General features: G+C 40.0%; 2 protein-coding genes across 2 annotated transcripts; both read left to right on the forward strand.

The window, feature by feature from the left end:
• The first annotated feature begins 1,133 nt into the window (after positions 1 to 1,133).
• Positions 1,134 to 6,243, forward strand: LOC115357254 (uncharacterized). Its single transcript, XM_030048673.1, has 6 exons — positions 1,134 to 1,271; positions 3,403 to 3,593; positions 4,764 to 4,928; positions 5,338 to 5,476; positions 5,994 to 6,200; positions 6,238 to 6,243. The coding sequence occupies exons 1-6, from the start codon at positions 1,134 to 1,136 to the stop codon at positions 6,241 to 6,243; spliced, it is 846 nt and encodes a 281-aa protein (XP_029904533.1).
• A 1,551-nt stretch (positions 6,244 to 7,794) lies between these two features.
• LOC115357094 (CUB and zona pellucida-like domain-containing protein 1) lies at positions 7,795 to 13,403 on the forward strand. The gene is made up of 7 exons (XM_030048452.1): positions 7,795 to 7,897; positions 9,020 to 9,078; positions 10,457 to 10,644; positions 11,518 to 11,912; positions 12,257 to 12,353; positions 12,478 to 12,649; positions 13,140 to 13,403. Exons 3-7 carry the CDS (start codon positions 10,486 to 10,488, stop codon positions 13,274 to 13,276), a joined length of 960 nt encoding a protein of 319 aa, XP_029904312.1. The 5' UTR covers positions 7,795 to 7,897; positions 9,020 to 9,078; positions 10,457 to 10,485; the 3' UTR covers positions 13,277 to 13,403.
• The last annotated feature ends 7,425 nt before the right edge of the window (positions 13,404 to 20,828 follow it).

Below are 20,828 nucleotides of genomic sequence, written 5' to 3' on the forward strand. Positions count from 1 at the left end.
TAGGTTATCCTTTGCAGTCCATATAGACAGCCTTTTAAGAAAACGTAGGCCCAAACTGGGTTTCTATTTTTGTTTAAAAAAATGTTTTCCTTTCACTGCCAGAAAAAGATTAATTCAGAGGACCTCACTGTATTTGAGAAGGAGAATACATCTTTTTATTTTTATAGCTAAAGCCTTAATGTTTAAATTACCCCATTACATATGCAGCCTGTTATCCATCCGCCATCAAACATATAATACACGTTCTTTAAATAAGCTTCTTCTTCAAACTCCTTCTCCACGGACAGAGTTGGGGAAATCTGCCTTCCATGCCTATGCCCCACATGCATGGAATGAGCTGCAAAGCCTTCTTAACTTAGATTCCCTACCTACAATTCATATTTTTAAAAGTCTGTTAAATACAGTCCTTACAGAACAATGTCATTGTCTGATATAGGCCACTTACAACATGTTGTTGATTTTTTTTTTTCTCTCTCTCTGCTTAGTGCTGGTGATCCTAGCCCTGGATTAGCCTGTATTGTCTTGTCAGCCTTTGTCTTTGTGTAATGGTACCCCTCTGTGTGTCTATGTGTAATTGGTGTCCTGTGTTTGAAACTTTTTTTATGCTGTCATTTTGACAGCATAAAAAAAGACATTGTGTCTCAATGGGACCTTCCTGGTAAAATAAAGGATAAATAAAATAAAATAAAATAAATTTGGTGTGTTTTGGTTATTTTCTTTTTGGACTTACACTGTCTTACTTTTTCTGTCTGTCTCTCTTGCAGAATGGCAAATATGATTCTGATATCATTTTCATGATTTTCCCAACTTACTATTGTGCCAAATAAAACTGCATTGTGAAACGCCATGACTAATGAAAGGGCCTTTGTCATTTCTCAGCATCAGGGGCCATAACCTCAGTTTTCCTGCTGTGGATCGATAACCGAAGGGACCTGAAAAACTGGTCATGTGTCATGTCCTGTTGGCAGGGTATTTTGTGCAATCAATAATCATCTGTCTTCTCCTTGTCTTGTATGAGGGCTGCTGTGACTGAGCTATGGTGGAACTATATGCGATGGCATTTCCTTGTAGTGTGGTATATAAGAGCCCTTGTTGCTGGGGGGAAGATAATGAGAGGCAGCACTCGGTGGACCATGGCCTCTCTCACACTGCTGCTGGTTCTGGTTCTGGTTCTGGTCTCTGGTGTGGCAGCCATCAGTCATTATTACAGGTTCTACGGAGGATCAGTGACCTTCACCCCAAAAGGCCGGAGCTCAGATGGGACGTATGTGGTGAGTTAAAATGTAGAGAATGGATTTGACCTACTTCTTCTTTTAGAGGCTCAGGAGAGAGCATCTTTGGGAATTTGCTCTTGTTCTTACCATTTTACTGTTTTTTTTTTTTTTTTTTTTTGATTGCATGAACTCATTTTGCAAATGCTTTGCTCATTGTGCCAAAACTCTAAACACAATGCAAATAAGACACAACACCTGGAAATAAACCATTCACATTTATGGAAAACTGAAACTCAGTCATCAAAACTTAAAAATCCTTTGTCAAAATGTAACTCTGATGACAAAAGGATACACTTTCCATCATATGAACACACTTTCACATCAGCAGCAACACAATAACATACTTAACACAAAACACTGCATTTTTTTTTTTTTTTACTGCGTTTCATTTATTTCTTCAAAAATAATTCAGCAAAATCAAGCACCTTTTTCACAGAAACAACTGTTTGCAAAATAACCAAAAAATAAAAAATAAAGCATAGAGTATACTGTACTTTACAGTACAGTACAGTTTTTTTCAATCACTTTTTCCAGTATAATGGAACTGGGATCCACTTTGTCATCATCTTCACCTCCAAACCACAGCAGAAGTTTTCTTTTGCAAATGTGTTCATAGCTTTTCATTGGATTCACACATTTTTCACACTCTTTTGCACCTGCATCACTGTGAAATCACTAGTGCACCTGCATCACTGCCCTTTCCAAAAATCACCAATCACCAATCAATCAGGATGCACCTACAAAAAAGGGGCCTATAAATTGTATTCTGTATTTTTTTTTTTCAACTCCTTTGAGTTTTTCTGTGTAATACTGTATGTGAATTACAGTATTTTAGTTTTTCCATCAATACAGTAAAATTTCACTTCAAAGTGTTTCTGAGTTTGGATGCAGTTCTTTACTGTAAGTTCACATTTGAATGTGCAGCTCACAGGAGAACCTTGTTCAAACTGACAGCTGTATTTTGTATTGTGTTGTCAGCTGTGTTACAGTACAGTAGAGCTGATTGAAGGAATCTACTCATTTGGGCAGAAGTTGAGTTGTTTGAGGGAAATATTGGCTTTTGCTACTTGCTTTACAATATGTAACTATATAAATCGTCAAAAAAAAATATGACTGCAATCCACACAGGAGAAAGTAAGGTTGAACTGCTCAGACTGAAAAGGGTGTGTTGCATTTTGGTGTTGAGTATGAAGTGAGTGAGTGGCTGGATTAACTCGCTTGACTGCAAGTTGTATTGGGCAGAGACAAAATGTGCTTTTGCTGCATGTTTGAAATGTTTTGTCATGGTAAGAGCCTTTTGCAAACAAAATGTGTTATTTTGGGCAGAGAGCCTCTCATTAGGCCTGTGTATTTACTGTTTTGAAACCAGGCTACGTGAGTTGACAAACATAAATAAACATACATACATAGTATGTAAAGCAAAAATAAAACAATTTAACAAAATCAAACTACGCACGGCTACAAAATCTCATCCATATCGCATACAATGTCTTCCTTTGCCTCTTTCTCTCACCACCTCCACACAAATTACTCAACATGGCTGACCTGGGGCCTGTTTGTAGAGCTTAGGCCCCGACTGATTGGTGTTCAGTTTTCTAAGTAAGTGCTTTCATGTGTGTGTCTCAGGTTTTCTAATTACCCGATGTGTTTTATATTTTGAACATAAGTGTTTTCCCAATGTTACCACATTATTTCATTTTTGAGCGAGGTGTCGTCTGTGTGAAATAGTGTCTAGTGTTAAGGAGGAGGTGTGTTGCAGAATAGCACACACAGTTCAAAGCAGCACATGTGTCTAAGGTATGGCCACGCTGTGTTTAAGGTTTAGTTCCAGTGACTTCAAGTTCTGTCACATTGGTTTAAGCGTATGTTCTTAGTGTGTAAGCAGTCGAAAAAAACTGTAATCTGTCTTTGGCACTTTTGCAAATTCACTTTAATGTTGTATGTTCTGTGCTGGATGACCTGTCTGCTTGTTACATAAATAATTGCATAAATAAAGGTTAAAAAACTATAACAGCTAAAACAAAGGTAGTGATTAGTTAGGACAAAATGAGAAGCAAATATGACTAAAAGTGACAAAACAGCTGTGTGTGTGTGTGTGTGTGTGTGTGCGTGTGTGACATACTTCCAGGTGGAATTGCGCAACAAGCAAGCCCACTATAACTGCTATCAGAGCGGCTTCACGTGTCTCAGTGGTGATTGTGGAAGCCTGAACCGAACCCAAAGCGGAACTATCGGCAGCTATTCCTACGGTTATTACTGGTGCCAGAATGAGGTGATGATGACCCGACATCTCTCCAGCAACCTACCCTTTGAGCTTCGGTAAGAAATCATTGGAAAGATGAGACAAAAAAAAAAAAAAATGTTATTTACTTATAAACTGGTTGATTAATTCAGTTTGTGACACTGCCAATGTTACTTGCTTGGCACTTTTGGTTATAAACATATTTACAGCAAACAAAATAATTATCCCAATTAATCCCATTAATCCCAATACATTTATATTTACATTTTAATCATTAAATAGGGTAATTATATTAAAACCCATCCCAAAGGGGCCCACTATGCCTCTTCTCCCACACTGTTGCTAAAGTCCAGAGGGCTGCACCTCAAATTTATTTCTCTTCATTAAACATTACACTCAAAAACTCACACACTATCCTGTAACAAAGGATACATGTAAATCACTGTAGTTTTTGTCAATATCAGGTGAAATAAATTTAATCGATATAATATTAGTCCTATGTGTGACAGACTTTAAATTTTAACTGGTGCAGTACCTGCAGCATCAAATGAACTTGGACCAAGCATAAAAACATCACTCAGAGTGGGATGGAGCTGTTGTGGCTTACTATTCTGGTATTTTATTGGATGATACTCAGTGTCAAATTTAAAGGGTTAATACACATATTACCTGAAACAAAGAGAAAACAATGCTGATTTTAAGCCAAAATTCTGAGCGTAACCTGGTCCAGAGCAGGTTATGTTCACAGCATCTGTTACCATGGTGATGAAGCTGAGTCAAAAGAGTGCCGCCTTCGTGACACGGTGAACTCTGGCTTTAGACTCAACACAGTACTGTCCTCTGCCAGCTGCCATGATGAAAAGATATCACTTTGGATCAAGGAGAAAACTGATATTAAATTTACAGCAAACGTATGTATAGACATGCAATGAAAACAAAATATACCCGTTATGAATATATTCACTTTACAGCATGTGTAAACAATGTGCTGATTTGGTTATGTGGATTAACTGCACATTGTTGTTGTGATCATTTGGCTAACGGTGCAGCTTTATTGGACTATTATCTCACCTCTGATTGGTTGTCAGTCATAACCCCGCCCACAGGTTTGGGTTAGTAGGTTCCTGCTGCTCCTTCTAGTGGCAAAAACTGTAACGTTCACTGATTGACCCATTGACTGACCCATTCAATTTCTGCGGTAACATGATCATACAAATGTTTTTTTGTTTGTTTGTTTTCCAAAAAAGGTATCCCGTCCCCAATTATTATTACTATGGCCAGGGATACTGGATACCAAACATCGCAAACTCCCGAGCTGTTTGGATGATGATGACACACGTGAACCTGGGAAACCGGTCTGATACTGGGGAACCCAACAGATCTCCCATTGCCACCATGCTGCCTTTTCTCAGGTGATGACCAGTACAATCAGTTCTTGTTTTGGGCTGTTGCAGCTGAGTGTCACCTCACATTTAACGTTCAACATATAACCAGTAAAAAAAGTATTCATTTCACTGACTTGAGTTAAGCCCTGCACGAGCACAATTAGGGTGCACTGCCCAGCAACATCTTATTTGTTTGTTCATGTATCATGATGCATTATAATTTTTCATTGATATATATGTTTAATAATGGACAGAATGCACATGAAAAATCAGGTATCATTTCATCTTGTAAGGATTTTAACTGTGTTAATAACATGTTCTTGCTTGAGCCATTTGTTGCCAGTGTGTGCAGCCTTGCTGTTCACAGGATTTTATTTTAAGAAATATTTAAATATAAACAGATTAGTTGCTGATCCAACTGGTTCCCAGTTCACAGAATACCTCGAAACTGTCCAAGGACATATCGTCTGACAGTTTTTGATCCTGACGGTGACCGGGTCAGATGCCGGTATGGATTATACGATGAATACGAATGCAGCATGTGCTCCCTACCTCAGGGTTTCTCTCTTGATCCGGTAAGACTACATTTCCAAAATCCTTAGCCTTTATTTGCAAATGATAAGTAAATACAATTTTTATCATGCCCATTGTCATTCAGGACTTCACTTGGGAAGTAGTAGTGGCAAGCTCTTGTGTAATATCATATTAAATATGGTACATCTCCTGTTTAGGGACGCACAGAGAAAAGCTTCAGGAAACTCATGTCCAGTAGATTCCATACATTCTTACACATTCTCTGATGAAAATGTGACTTCCTCAGCATTAAATCCTGCCAGCTGCCATGCTGTTATGAAAATGTATCACCTTGGATCAAGGAGTAAACTGAATTTACAGCAAACATATGTAATAAATGTAATAGATGTGCAGTGAAAAAAAACAACACACCTTATAAATATATTCATGTTACAGCATATGTATTTCTAAACTGTTTTAAATGTAATGAGGTATATACTGTATAATGTGTATGTGCAGTTGTGGCTATGTGTTAATTTAACAGCTTACAAAAATATTGTTCCTTATTCTTTTTAACAGAATTCCTGCACGCTGACATACTCTCCTGTTGGACAACAAGGATTACGTGGATTTGAGATTGTAGTGGAGGATTTCCCCAGACAGCCCATTACTCTGTCCTACTCTGATGGATCCTACACCACAAAAAATCCCTTTTCTGAAGGAAGACGGAAACGTGAGATCATAAGCAATTCAACAACACCATTTTCACTGAACACCACTACAGTTGCAACAACAACAACAACGACTACAGCCATACCAACAGCAATGACCACAGCTGCACCAACAACAACGACCACAGCTGCACCAACAACAACAACGACTACAGTTGCACCAACAACAACGACTACAGCTGCACCAACAACAACGACTACAGTTGCACCAACAACAACAACGACCACAGCTGCACCAACAACAACAACGACTACAGCTGCACCAACAACAACGACTACAGCTGCACCAACAACAACCACAACTTCTACAGCTGCACCAACAACAACAACGACTACAGTTGCACCAACTACTACAACAACAGCTGGACCAACAACAACAACAACTACAGCTGGACCAACAACAACAACAACAACTACAGCTGGACCAACAACAACAACAACTACAGCTGGACCAACAACAACAACGACTACAGCTGGACCAACAACGACTACAGCTGCACCACCACCAACAACAACAACGACTACAGCTGCACCAACAACTACAGCCGCAACAATTACAGCTGCACCACCAGCAACAGCCACAGGTGCACCAGTAACAACTACAGCTGGACAAATAATCACAACAACCACTGCTGCAACAACCGCAGCTGCAACAACAACCACCACAATGGCTCCAACAACCACTACAACATCCACCACTATGACCACCACTCCGCTCTACCGTCCATCAATCGCTCCTCTAAGCAAGATTCCTCTGCAGTTCTCGATTCATGGTTCGACAACAGTTTACACTGTAGTCTTTTTTGTTGTTCTTTCTCACATTCTATCACTCTCACTCCCTTTGCTTCTCTTGTTTCTTGACTTGCAGTTGAGTCACACTACATCTCTACATGCACTGATGGCAATTATTTCCCTATATATGTGTCTCCAACTCCACGTAATGGAGTAAATATTCCCGCCTATGTCAACATCCCGCTTGAAATCAGAGTCAGAGCCCGAGCGAGATATTCCAGGTCAGGAAATTTTACATTAAAATCTTTTGTAATTGTTTTTTCTTCTCATTTGTTCATTATGTATGTGTTATTGGGTGACACAGCAGCTCAGGGGTTAGAAAATAAGGTTCTGGGTTTGATCCTAGTCCTTTCTGTGTGGAGTTTGAATTTACGCCCTGTCTTTGTGTGGCTTAATGCCAGATGCCAGTTTCCTTCTACAGTCCAAAACATGCAGGTCAACTAAACTGGACACTCTTAATTGCCCATAGGTGTGAATGTGTGTGGGAGTGTTTTTGTCTATGTGTATGTTAACCCTGGTGACCTGTCCAGGGTTTTTCCCATTTCTTCCTCCCAATGCATGCTGGAATAGGCTGTAGCCGCCTCGTAACCTAGGTTAGGAATAAGTGAGTATAGAAAATAGATGGAGGAATGAGTTATTACATGTAGAATTATCATGTTCCTCTGCATTACTCATTATGTAAGGTATAAATTTATATTATTTTTAATATAATTATATGTATACATATTAGTGATCTTAAAATCATACTCTAAATGGACTTTATATTGCTGTTCTGGTTGACCAAGGCAAGTTTATGAAACATTATTTCTCTTTTAGTATCTCTGACCTCATTGTCACTGGGCCGAGGGGAGTTGCAAAGCGGAGGATATCCACGGAAGAATTTGCCATAAAGTGGACGCCAACTGAAAATGAAGTGAATGACCATTTCCCCTTTTGCTTTTTTGTGGAGTCAAGAGATCGGTAAGCCTCACATAAACTGACCAGATTATTCCAACACACATTAATCACATGACCAGTTCATAGCAATGTACGAATATGTTCTGTTCAGGATGGGGTATTTTTTTGCATCGTTTGGTATTTCAGTGATAAAGATACTACATGTAGGGTTTTTGGCATCAAGATATCGTCATCAAGTTCTTTGTGATACCTTAGCAACTAAGGCATATTTTTATTATCCAGGTAACCCAGATTGTTCCTTAACCTGGGGCAACCCATGAGGTTCAGGGAATGCCTTTTGTCATTGTACGAAGAACCAGCCAAGATCGAATCTTTTTGTGGTCTTGCTTTATTTTATCCAGTTGTTGGTTGAGCATGCAATGCCAAGCTCTCCTAAACTCTGAGAAATTTTTAAATACAGTTTTTCGTTTGGAACAACAGAGTGAAGGTCCGAATAATGACTGTAAAACAAACTCAAAAATCAAGTCACAAGGCACACAAGGCATTCAAGGTAGATCCTTGATTCTCCCCAGATATTGATGAAGACATGCCCCTGTGTGTTCGTTCAGCTTTCACTTTGCATTGTTCTGCTGTTTGTTTTTGAATTTTATTTTTGACACTGGCTGCTTTGTATATTAAGAAGGCAATGCTTTACCAGTCAAGATCTACAGCCCTGTTTGCTCCTCCTAAAAGATCCTAAAACTTGAACTTCAGTGTCACCTCCTGGGGGGCAAAGTCAGACACTCTGGAACCATGTTGTCACCACGGCAAATAACTCCTGAACCTGTGAAACAGTCCACACTGCCAGTAGATGTTATACCTATTGGACAGGACTGTTGCACAATTGTTAGTTTTTAGCCAAGCCAACTCTAGCTATTGAGTGTGAATATACGCCTAAAAATGAATGGACACAGACACTTGATTGCAAATGCTTAAAGTATGTTAGCATCAAGATATCAGATTAATGTGTGGTGATGTGTAACAGTAAGTCTGACAATGTTTTGCTGTTGGCAGAGGTACAGTATGTGCTCTAGTTTTCTGTTTTCATTCTACTGAGAGACCACACATCTTCATAAAATTGACAATACAGGCTTCACTGAGGTGAACTCAACTGAATGCTTTACCAGTTTTAATGCTCTCCTCCAGGAACTACAGAATCTATCAGTCAGAGGTTCGATGTGTGACTGCTGATGTTGGACACTACAGTGAGTTGTTTACACTTTTAATTCCTCCATTTACATTTTATTAACAATATATTTTTCATTGTACAGGAACCAAATGCCAGGGGTACATGTTGCTTTGGGTTTATATTGTGTTAAAGGATGCCGTTTTCTGAACTTACCACACGGTTCTGCTTGGTCATAATATCCAAATTGTGATGATCATTTATCAAAAATCTCTTATTATCCTAAAAATAAAAGTAAATATGAGTAAATATCATATGAAAGCGCAAGTACTCATCCCTACAATGTCATTGCAATATTGAGATATTTGGTCAAAAATATCATGATATTTGATATTTGATGTACATATCGCTCAGTCCTGGGTTGGACTGAGATGGGTGGGCCTATATTGTCAGTAGAACTGAACAGGTGTCCTCTTATCCTTCCCCTAAATCACACCTACAGTACGCACCTTTGACGGCAGTAAAAACAGTTTCACTCCCCCGTGTGCACTAGGTTTTGTGATTACAGAGATGTTTAGTCGCTGTGCTACCACCAGTTAAAGTGATGAAAACACCCACAACCAGCCTGAGCCTGGTCAACCTGGTCTGAGCAGGTGTGGTTTTTATCAGGCGCACAACCAGACACTCCAGGTGCCTGTCCCTCCAACCGTACACACAGCGTGTCACAAAAATACCAGATGTGCCAAGGTGAAGAGAAACATCACTGTGCCTCCCAGGAACAGGAACATATATGTGATAATGTAATTCTATGTTTATTATTGAGGTTGTAGTTTGCTGAGGTCTTGTACTAGACTACATTATATTGAGAGGTGTTTCTAATTTTTTGTCCTCCGTGTTTATATACAATGAAGGGGGACAGAATAGTAGAAACATCTGTCAGTAAAGTGCAGTCCAGTCCAACAGCAGCACTAACTATGAGCTCAATGCCAAACACAGAAGTGAATGAACACCTCTGTTACCGTGACAACAAGACAAGCTGAGCATTATAGGCAGCAGGAGAGGAAACTTTATGGCCCAACAGCTGGACTGGATTAGATTAGATTATACAGGTGGAGCTGATGGAGTGGACACTGAGTGTATACAAATACTTGAATAAATTAGGTACAATATTAATTGAAGGTAGATTTGAACTTGTAGGTCATGGTTGAGCAGTCTTAAAATGAAATCAGTTTTGTGGATTTGCGGATATGAAAAATAGATAATACAATTATCCAGTCAGTATTGTCGCTATGATATAGGAACGAGACTGCTCACTATAAGGTACAAATGAGTTCCCAGTGTCAAGGGTACAAAAGCTGCACCTTAGAAGCCCCAGTGACCACTAAAGGTACAGTGATGTGCTTTATCTTCTGAGAGTGAAGTTTTTCTTTCTTTCTTGCACATCTCTCATTATTAAGAAACCGTGGTTCGCTGCACTGAATCCACAATGACCGTGGAAGTGGAGAGAACCTACCTCATCAATCGTAACCAGGGTAGCTTACACTTGAAAAACTACAGAGACACCGGCTGCAGGCTGTCAACACGCTCCAACAGCACCCACCTTGTTGCCACCATGGCGCTGAACGGCTGCGGGACCACAGTGGAGGTACGGCACGCTAAACTCACAGTGTTGGAGCCATAATGACCTGTGAGCCATGATTACAGATAGAACTGGGAAAAAAGGGATTTTAAGGTATGAAAGTAAAATATTATACGAGTTTTGTTTATGTAATTAAGGGATTATAGACACCTGGGTGAATGACACGTGGTGAGACGGGGGAGCAGAGCAGTTTTACCGTTGAATTATTGAGTAAATATTTTGTTATTTTGAAAGCAATCTGGAGAATATTTTTGTTAAGAACTTTTGATAATAAATTACCTTTGTTGATTTTACATTTATAGTTGCTTATCATTTGGATTGTGTGTCGTCAGCCCCGCTCAAACATTGGTTTTAGTACGTGAATTTTTTTGGAAGCCACTATAAACAGTGTTTTATCTTTTCTGGAAAGCTGTGAGCCACACATTGATTGTCAAGTCAAGGTTAACTGTGTCTCAATCAAAATTCTGGTGGAAACACGATGACATTTACTCTCTTGTCAAGACAATCTTTGTTCTTGACCTGATTTCCTAAAGTTTATAGTATGGGGTGGATCATTGCTTTAAAAAAAAAAAAAAAAAAAATCCTGAAAAGATCCCCACTTCTCAGCACAAAAATCAATCACTCAAACAGACATTTAGACAAGAGGTACCTGTAAAAGGTTTACTCTTTTAACAGCTGGACAGGTTTATTCCTGCTGTTTGTCTGAATGAACACAAGGCCAGAACATGATTAACCAGCACTTGTTTATCTGCTGTCTGTATAAATTTGTCTCATACATGCCTACAAATCACCTTGTACCTTGTATCTCATAAGGGAACTTCAATAATTCACTGTTTAATTTTTTTAAACAAGTTTGCTTTCATTCTCTTCCAACTTTAGGAGGATGGAGATTACATTGTCTTCAGGAATGAGATCACATCTGCAGACCCGAGTCAAGTTATTACCAGGCAAAATGAAGTGGAAATTGCATTTTCATGCGTCTTTCCCAAACGCAATAATATCACCCTGGGATACAAACACAAGAACCCGTACGCCTTCTTGGAGAAAGGCTTCGGTGCGTTCACCTTCCAGTTTGAGTTCTTTGAGAGCGAGAGGTTCAGGAGGCAGAGGGATCCCAACTCTTACCCAGTGGAGGTCTACCTCAAACAGATGATCTACATGCAGATTAAATCAACTGCCTCCATCCCCAACACGGAGCTGTTTGTGGAGTCCTGCAAGGCCACGCCCTATGACAACCCAAACTCTCGCATCAGCTACACCATCATTTCCAACGGGTAGGCGTTCTGGCTTGTTTTTTCCGGTGCAATTTGAACAAAAATGTGTGACTTTTTTTTTTTTTTTTTGGAATGTTTTTTGTTGGAGCGTACTCAGATGTTCATATGGCTGGGCTTCATTGGTGCTGGCAGCTGTGTTGTCTGAACTTGCACTCGCCATGCTGCATGTTTGTTGCTGTAAATCCTCAGCCTCAGGTGCTGTAGGAGAGTTAATGACGTAAACGTTCAGTTTACTGTACACTAAAACAGGGAGCATGTTCAATGAAAGCCATACATTTAATACGTTGATGCACAATAGTAAATGTTACTGTGTCTATTATTGAACTGTTGTTGCATTACTGCAGGTGTGCAAGGGACAGCACTGTGAGAATTTACCCCAGCGCCAACACTCTGTTCAGATTTGGAATGGAGGCTTTTGAATTCATTGGCTCTCATGAGCAGGTAAAGTAAAACAACCTTTTTATTCACAGAGTGATGTGTGCGTTTTAGTTTGATTTGGTAAAAGTGATCACAGTCTTCAGCTGCACCCACAGGGGGGAGTGACTCTGGTCCGCTCTGTTGGCAGGTCTACATCACCTGCACAGTCATCCTGTGTGAGACTGGGGTTCCTGGAACGAGGTGCTCTCAAGGCTGCATCCAGTCCAACGGGCGCAAGAGGAGAGAAGCTGCTTCCCAGACCTCCAGGCACTCCATTTCCCAGGGACCCCTGCACCTGATCAAACCGTCCGACAGCCAAGGTGAGTGTGAACATACACAGGTAGACGGTCCTATCTTACATCTGGCACAAAGCGGTGCCAAGATGCAATTGTCTTTACTAGTTTCCAACCGCTGCAGCTGTCATCAACATTGTGGTTGTGGACATTATCTTGTCAACATTTACCAGCACAGTGGTGTGTCGACCCGCCACCCTTTGGCTGCCAGGCTGCTTGGCTTGTCTTTGTGTTTCTGAACACCTGGGCTGAGATAACTGTAGCTCCAGTCTTCCCATTTGGGGAGAGAGTGGAGTCATCTGCTCCACGAATGGGAGGACTGGAGCTTCATTATTCCAGACGTTTCCACATTCTGAGTTACATGAGAGAAGAGAGACATATGGGACAGTAATTACATGTTGTGTGTTCACTTCACTGCATTATATTTGTGCTTCTGAAGTTTTTTTTCTTTAATCAATTTGTAGATGATGCAGATATATTTAACACACTTCTCCTTTTATTTGCACTTCCTTTCTAGTTTCTGGCCCAAGCCTGAATCTGGGCATGAACCTGGTCTTCATCGCCGGCTGCCTGCTGGTGTGTGGGGTGGTCGTCTACCGGTCCAGGAGGTCCAAAGCTAAATACCAGCTCCTGGTAAACTCTGAGTCTGACTGAGGACAGGGAAGCCATTCATCCAGTCAAACCTTTGAAGTGATGGGAAATCTGACGAATCAATTTAAATTGTGCTATTATTTCCACTTGCCATGTGTCTCTACTTATTGTATCTTATTTCAGATCAGATGAAATAAATATCTTATTCCTATTGTTTTTTAGGTATACTGTTGTGTGTAATACATCTACTTTTTCCTGCTCTAGACAATGTGTTAGTAAACATACATTATAAGTGCTGTCTGCTTAGTGTCTGGCCTCCTGTTCTCAAGCTTAGATAGTTTATCAGGGTGTCCCTTTTCACATATCTCCATTATGGTTTACATGAGTGTATGTCATTAAACTGAACTGATTTGAACTGAACTGCAATTCAGATTCTGTAAAGAGGATGTTATGTGATATATAGTGAGAGAGCTGGCAGCAGTGGGGACAACCGGGACAGGTCCACCAAAAACTGAAAAAAAAAAAAAAAAAAAAAAAAAAAACCCTGAGGTCTCAGTCCAAGGCAGTTAAAACACACAACACACAAAGAGGCGTCCAAAGGAAAAAACCCGTTCCGTTCTGCAGGAGTTAGTTGGTATCTGGTGTGCAGACTTTAACCACTTGTTTCCTATTGCATTTACACCAACAGAGCATGTGATGGTGTGTGCATGTTGTGTAACAGGGCAGGGCACCGAAGAGAAATTCTGAATCAAAGCCTCCATCATTATTCACCTGGGGCTCATATTACTATGACACATACTGAGCTAATAACACGTTTTTCTTGTTGATTTTTGGATTATGATGGGCACTAGCGAGCATGCTTGAGAACATTGGTTTTCTCTTTGAACTGGTAACTGAAGTAGAAAACAGGTAATACTACGATTTATAACAAAAACTGTGAATTGAAGAAGAATAAATCTCTATTTGCAATACTACTGTTTTGTCTGAGTCATTTAGAACTGAGCATTGTCAAACTCCAAAAAATACATGTATCCCTATACACAGTGTCCACCTTAACCCTGTATTGGGCAAGTGACTATTTTTGGTCATTTCAGAAATTTTACATATCAGGCCCATCCCCTGTCTCAGTTAGTTCAATAATCATTTGGTCTTCACCCAGCCAATCAGCAAAGATCGCTCTACATCCCAGGTCACATGATTGTGGCATTTGACCAATCTCAATGGCTTTGATTTTCTATTACATAATGAAAATTTTAGAAAAATTTTATAGAAGTAATAAAGTCCTGTCATGTTCTCTAATAACAGTCTAGGGTTGTTTTTTTTTAAATCTCAGAGTATTTCAATGAGTGCCCTATAAAAGGTTAAAAGGCAGCCTTAAGACCTTCATTTTGGGAGCTGTTAAGTTAAGGGTGTTTGTGTGTAAGAGAGTGTGTGTGTGTTTGAATATATGTCTACATGATGCACTCTACTTTTCTTTTTAATGCAAAGCACATTACGTTTACATTTATATAAAATATACTCTATAAATAAATGTTGATTTCATTTCACTGATCTGATATAGCCCAAAACAGTAATGTTGAAAGCAGCATAAAGGAAACAGAGGGACACACCACAGACTGTCACAGGGCTGGAGGCGACCGGACCCAAATGCAAACACACGAGGCAAGGCTGAGATTCTGTACTTGAAGAATAAATCGGCAGGTGTACGGGAAATCGAGCGGGAATCAAAACAACAATGAACTGGCAAAGAGAGAATAAAACTGAACTAAAGTACAAACTGAACTAACCAGGGAACCAGGAGCAGGTGGGTGGACAGGGGAGCAGGCTAGGGAGCTGATTGGTAAAGAGCAGGTAACACAAACACAGGGTAAAGGAGACATGCAGGGCAGCTGAGTGCCGGGGAAACGAGGCTGGGCAGCACAGCAGGAAAACAGGGACACCTGCTTTCCACTGTGGCACCAAATCCAGGCGTGCCAGTGCTGCCACGGCCACTTGCATTTCCATTGTCACTTCTGGTCTCTGACAGCGCCTCTGTGGGGCTGTCGGGGCCAGTTTCCAGGTGCTGATGGCCCAGAGAATCCCTACGGGCCAGACAGGGCTGACCGAGGTGGAGTTGAGGGTCATAAGCGGGGAGACGGTGCAGCTGATGAGTAAAGATGTCACACAGCAGCTCACTTTTTCAGCAAGCGGCAGTCCCAGGTCAAAACGAGGACATTTAGGGCTGTGTTCACGACTTGGGCAGAGGACAATGTGCAATGTCAAATCGACTGTGGTTGTCAAAATGAGGACGTTACGCGATATATAGTGACAGCGCTGGGAGTGGTGGGGATCCAACACACAACGGGACAGGTCCACCAAAAACTGAGGTGTCAGTACAAGGCAGGTAAAGCACACAACGTACAAAGTGGCATCCAAAGGAAAAAAAATCCCGTGGTATGTGGTTCTGCAGTCGTTAGCTGGTGCCGGATGTGCAAACTTTAACCCCTCGCTTCCTACTTCCCACTGGCTGCATGGGCGGGAACAGACTGCAGGGCTGTAGGAACAACAGTGGAAGGAGCAAGGACAGCCCTCGCTCGCTGTGGCATGACAGTGGAAAGACGGCTAATGTGGGAGAGACTGAACCGGCTTGCTGGGCCTGCAGTATGCCAGCGGGAAGACCTGCCCTTACTCCGCCTCTGATTGGCTAACCCAAACCTCAGCCAACAGTTACTAGCCAATCAGAAGCAGAGTAAGCCTGGTGAGTCAGTTTAGTCTCTCTGACACAAAACATACAGACTTTATGAACATTATGAACACAGGACAGACAAGATGACATCCTAAACCGTGGCAGAAATATGGAGACTGTGACACCGACTACACCACTATAAAGTCTTATCATTATCATTGTTATTATTATTAGTGGTAGTAACAGTAGCAGTAGTACTATTGTTTGTTGTTATCATTATTATCATTGTTGTTGAAAGGATCCCCAGAATGAATAGAAAATAAGGATTCTGATTTATAATTTTGAATTAACTTTGGGCCTCTTGTATTGCATAACTGTGCAATATGAAACTAAAAGTGTTCTGATGAAATGGAATGATTATAATCTGCCTCGCCCTGCTTTTCTCCAGCACATCAGATAAGGTTTTGTTATCTGTTTGCAGGAAACAATAAAAGGTATTAAATCAGTGGCGCTGGTGTTCTTTAAGGTTTCAGAGCGGGACCACACACATCAGGGTTTCTGCTGGGTCAAATAAACTTCAGTTTGCCTGCGCACTTTGTATTTATTAGAAGATGTTACAGGCCACTGAGGCCTTCATCAGATCAGCTCACTGGGATTTTTTTTTAACCCTATAAAGCCATTTGTATCATTTATGATGCAAATTTTCAATTCCGTTTTTTGTTTTCAGTTTAATCAATACTTGACCAAAATACTGTTGTATACCTTTGAACACTTCCCCTGTTCACCTGGGACCATACCACTGGCACTTCAAGTACATATCATATATCATACACCAGAAAGGTTGTGTAATAACATATTTTTTGTTTTATATATATCTATATATATCTATATTTATATCTATATCTATATCTATATATATATATTGTTATAGGACTAAATAAAGAGTTCAATTTGAAAAAATTGGAATTTTCTGCCAATTCTTTCATAGTTCAGGCTTTATAGGGTCAAACTGGAGCATGACAGTTGTGGTTATGGCACTTTAGATTTCGATTTCTGGGAATTTACAGACATTTTAACGGGCACTGCACTGCAAAGTTTTAAATGGTTTCTCCCCCTCCTACATTTCAGGGCTCCTGTCCCCATTTCACACAAAACTAAAATTGTCTGAGCAGAGACTTCGGTCTGAGTGTTATGGGGGCAGAGCCTTCTCTGTCACTGCCCCAAAACTAAGGAAAACTCTTCCTCCCCCCTTTCAACCACCCAACACACACATACACACACATGCACAAGCGCGCGCACACACACACACACACACACACACACAATTAAGATTTTCAGGATTTTCACAGCTTTTTTTTTTTTTTTATCACTGTTGTTGTCACTGTTGTTATTATAATGATCATCACTGACTCGTCCTCTTTGTTTGTTTCCTTATTTTGCTTTTGTTTTCCTCTGTGGGCACGGAAAAACACCTTGGATCAACTGTGATGTGTGAAAAGTGCAACATAAATAAAGGTGATGTGATTTCGATTTGACTCATGATAAATTACGTGCTTGTGTGAAATCACGCATGAATCAGCACCAAAGCAGCACATTTTGAAACATGAACTTCTATAATGGTCAGTTTTCATGCGTGTTTTGTCTTTTAATGTGAAGGTTCACACACCAATAAAACTCGTGCACATTCTGCTCAACAGACATATGAGAACTATAAATATGCTGCAACGGAACCCGTCTCCTCTCCTCTTTAGGTCTGTCCCTCTCTTCCCTCTTTTCTCTCTCTCCCTCTCTCCTCTCGTCCTGTCTCATCTCTTTCTCTTCTCTCGTCTCCTCTCCTCTTGTCTCGTCTCCTTTCTCCCTCTCCTCTCTTGTTGTCCTCTCCTCTCTTGTCCTCCTCTCTTGTCGCTTCATCTCTTCTTCCTCTCCTCTCGTCTGTCTCATCTGTCTTTCTCTCCTCTCCTCTCTTCCTCTCCTCATCAGCAGATGCAGCCGTGTGCTGGGAACGGCTGTAACACATAAGTGAGTGACAGGCTGCTCCCAAAGAAGAACTAAAGTAAAACAAAAGCACAAGAGAGAATGTAGGAAATCCTGTTTGAATATTTATCAGGTTATATCATTATTACAGTTTTTTTAAATTGCTAAAACACAAAACCCAATTCTCTAAACCAAATGACCAGTTCTCTAAACACATTTAATAAAACTAGCCCCCATTTGCCAAAACCATAAACACATTTCACATGAAGACACAATTCACAAAACGTAATCCTCCTTTTCTCATAAATCTAAACACATTTTGTCTTGCTAAAACACAAGTTGCAAAAAACTCTGCTCAAATTCTCAAATTAAAGCTCATGTGATGCAAAATGCTTGCCACAGTCAGCAAAATTTGAACACAACGAACACACCTGGCTTCATTCATTAAACATAATGACTCAAAAATTGAAGACACTTGTTGCAAATGATGTTCCTACTATCAGTCTGTCATAACCAATCAGATCTTTTGGTTAGCGTTCGTTTTTCAGTAGCTAACATTAGCAAATGTTGTGTTACATCTGCGAACCTTAGCCATTACCTTATCCTAAACTTAACCGTAATGACAAACCTTTTTGTAACCTTAAGAAAGACCCTTTCGTAACCTTAACCAAGTAGCTAAAGCTAATGATTAACTAATTACAGTTTTTTTTGATTGCTTGAACTCATTTTACAAATGCTTTGCTCACTGTGCCAAAACTCTAAACACAACGCAAATAAGACACAACACCTGGAAATAAACCATACACATTTATGGCAAACTGAAACTCTGTCATCAAAACTTAAAAATCCTTTGTCAAAATGCAACTCTGATAACAAAAGGAAACACATTTCTATAATATGAACACACTTTCACAGCAGCAAGCAACACAACAATATACTTAACACAAAGCACTGCAGTTTTTACTGCTTTTCATTTATTTTTTCAAAAAGAATTCTGCAAAGCTCAAAACAGAAATTAAGCATCTTTTCACAGTAACAACTGTTTGCAAAATAACCAAAAAATAAAAATAAATAAGAAAGGTGTCAACTCTGTCTACTGTATACTGTATACAGTATACAGTATATTGTACTTTACAGTACAGTTTTTTCAATCACTTTTTCCAGTATAATGAAACTGGGATCCACTTTTCCATCATCTTCACCTCCAAACCACAGCAGAAGTTTTCTTTTGCAAATGTGTTCATACCTTTTCATTGGATTCACACATTTTTCACACTCTTTTGCACCTGCATCTCTATGAAATCACTAGTGCACCTGCATCACTGCCCTTTCCACCAATCACCAATCAGTATGCACCTACAAAAAAGGGGCCTATAAATTGTATTCTGTATTTTTTTCAACTCCTTTGAGTTTTTCTGTGTAATACTGTATGTGAATTACAGTATTTCAGTTTTTCCATCAACACAGTAAAATTTCACTTCAAAGTCTTTGAGTTTGGATGCAGTTCTTTACTGTAAGTTCACATTTGAATGTGTAGCTCACAGGAGAACCTTGTTCAAACTGATAGGTGTATTTTGTATTCTGCTGTCAGCTGTGTTACAGTACAGTAGAGCTGATTGAAGGAATCTACTCATTTGGGCAGAAGTTGAGTTGTTTGAGGGAAATATTGGCTTTTGCTACTTGCTTTACAATATGTGACGATGTAAATCGTCAAAAAAATATGACTACCGTAAACGCAGGAAAAAGTAAGGTTGAGCCTGCTCAGACTGAAAAGGCTGTGTTGCATTCTGGTGTTGAGTATGAAGTGAGTGAGTGAGTGGATTAGTTGTATTGGGCGGTGACAAAATGTGCTTTTGCTGCATGTTTGAAATGTTTTGTCATGGTAAGAGCCTTTTGCAAACAAAATGTGTTATTTTGGGAAGAGCGCCTCTCATTAGGCCGATGGATTTACTGTTTTGAAACCAGGGTTTGTGAGTTGACAGACATAAATAAACATACATACATAGTATGTAAAGCAAAAATAAAACAGTACAACAAAATCAAACTACCTACAGCTACAAAATCTCATCCACATCGCATACGATGTCTTCCTGTGCCTCTTTCTCTCACTGCCTCCACACAAAGTACTCAACATGGCTGACCTGGGGTCTGTTTGTAGAGCTTAGGCACTGAATGATTGGTGTTCAGTTTTCTAAGTAAGTGCTTTCACGTGTGTGTCTCGGGTTTTCTAATGTCCTGATGTGTTTTATATTTTGAACATAAGTGTTTTCCCAATTGTAACCACATGCTGTCATTTTTGAGCGAGGTGTCTTCTGTATGAAATAGTGTCTAGTGCTCAGGAGGAAGTGTGTTGCAGAATTGCAAACACAGTTTAAAGCAGCACTTGTGTCTAAGGTATGGCCACACTGTGTTTAAGGTTTAGTTCCAATGACTTCAAGTTTTGTCACATTGGTTTAAGAGTATGTTCTTAGTGTGTAAGCAATCGAAAAAAACTGTAAGAGTCACTGATGATCGGAATAGATGAAAACAGCCTTTGGACCCACTAACATCTGATTGGTTGAGACAGATCAATGGGAATAAATGCTAAAAGGTTCTAAGCCATGAGAAGGTGCAGTCGGGACCCATTAACTCAAACCTGTGGGGGGGTTATGACTGATAACGTCCGTTCAGGGTTGAGGGTTAAATGAGAGTTGATGGAGATAGGGGAATCTTCTCTGCAAAACTAAAATATTTCCAGTGCCAGAGGTGATGATTTTTGGGCTATATCTTGGTTACTGTGCCATTCATCCAATCAGACATTCACGCAATCAGTAAGCAGCCAATCAATCAATCCTGTCAGCTGTTAGAGTATAAGGATTGTCAGTCATCAACAATTGCTCCTTCTCAAAGTGAGTCACCTATTCTCAAACGTCTTTGAGCAGAGTTTTCTAACATGATAAATTCCTAGTTTGGAAGGTGTTTTCATAACATCACCGT

The sequence above is a fragment of the Myripristis murdjan genome, chromosome 3 (assembly GCF_902150065.1).
Source record: "Myripristis murdjan chromosome 3, fMyrMur1.1, whole genome shotgun sequence".
Classification (NCBI taxonomy): Eukaryota; Metazoa; Chordata; class Actinopteri; order Holocentriformes; family Holocentridae; genus Myripristis; species Myripristis murdjan.

Excerpts from the sequence above, each read along its gene's own strand:
- LOC115357254 (XM_030048673.1), top strand. The coding sequence starts at position 1,134 with ATGGCCTCTCTCACACTGCTGCTGGTTCTGGTTCTGGTTCTGGTCTCT. Across the intron at positions 1,272-3,402 it reads GCTCAGATGGGACGTATGTG|GTGGAATTGCGCAACAAGCA; the intron begins GTGAGTTAAAAT and ends ACATACTTCCAG. Across the intron at positions 4,929-5,337 it reads ACCATGCTGCCTTTTCTCAG|AATACCTCGAAACTGTCCAA; the intron begins GTGATGACCAGT and ends CCCAGTTCACAG.
- LOC115357094 (XM_030048452.1), top strand. The coding sequence starts at position 10,486 with ATGACCGTGGAAGTGGAGAGAACCTACCTCATCAATCGTAACCAGGGT. Across the intron at positions 12,354-12,477 it reads TCATTGGCTCTCATGAGCAG|GTCTACATCACCTGCACAGT; the intron begins GTAAAGTAAAAC and ends CTCTGTTGGCAG. Across the intron at positions 12,650-13,139 it reads CAAACCGTCCGACAGCCAAG|TTTCTGGCCCAAGCCTGAAT; the intron begins GTGAGTGTGAAC and ends CTTCCTTTCTAG.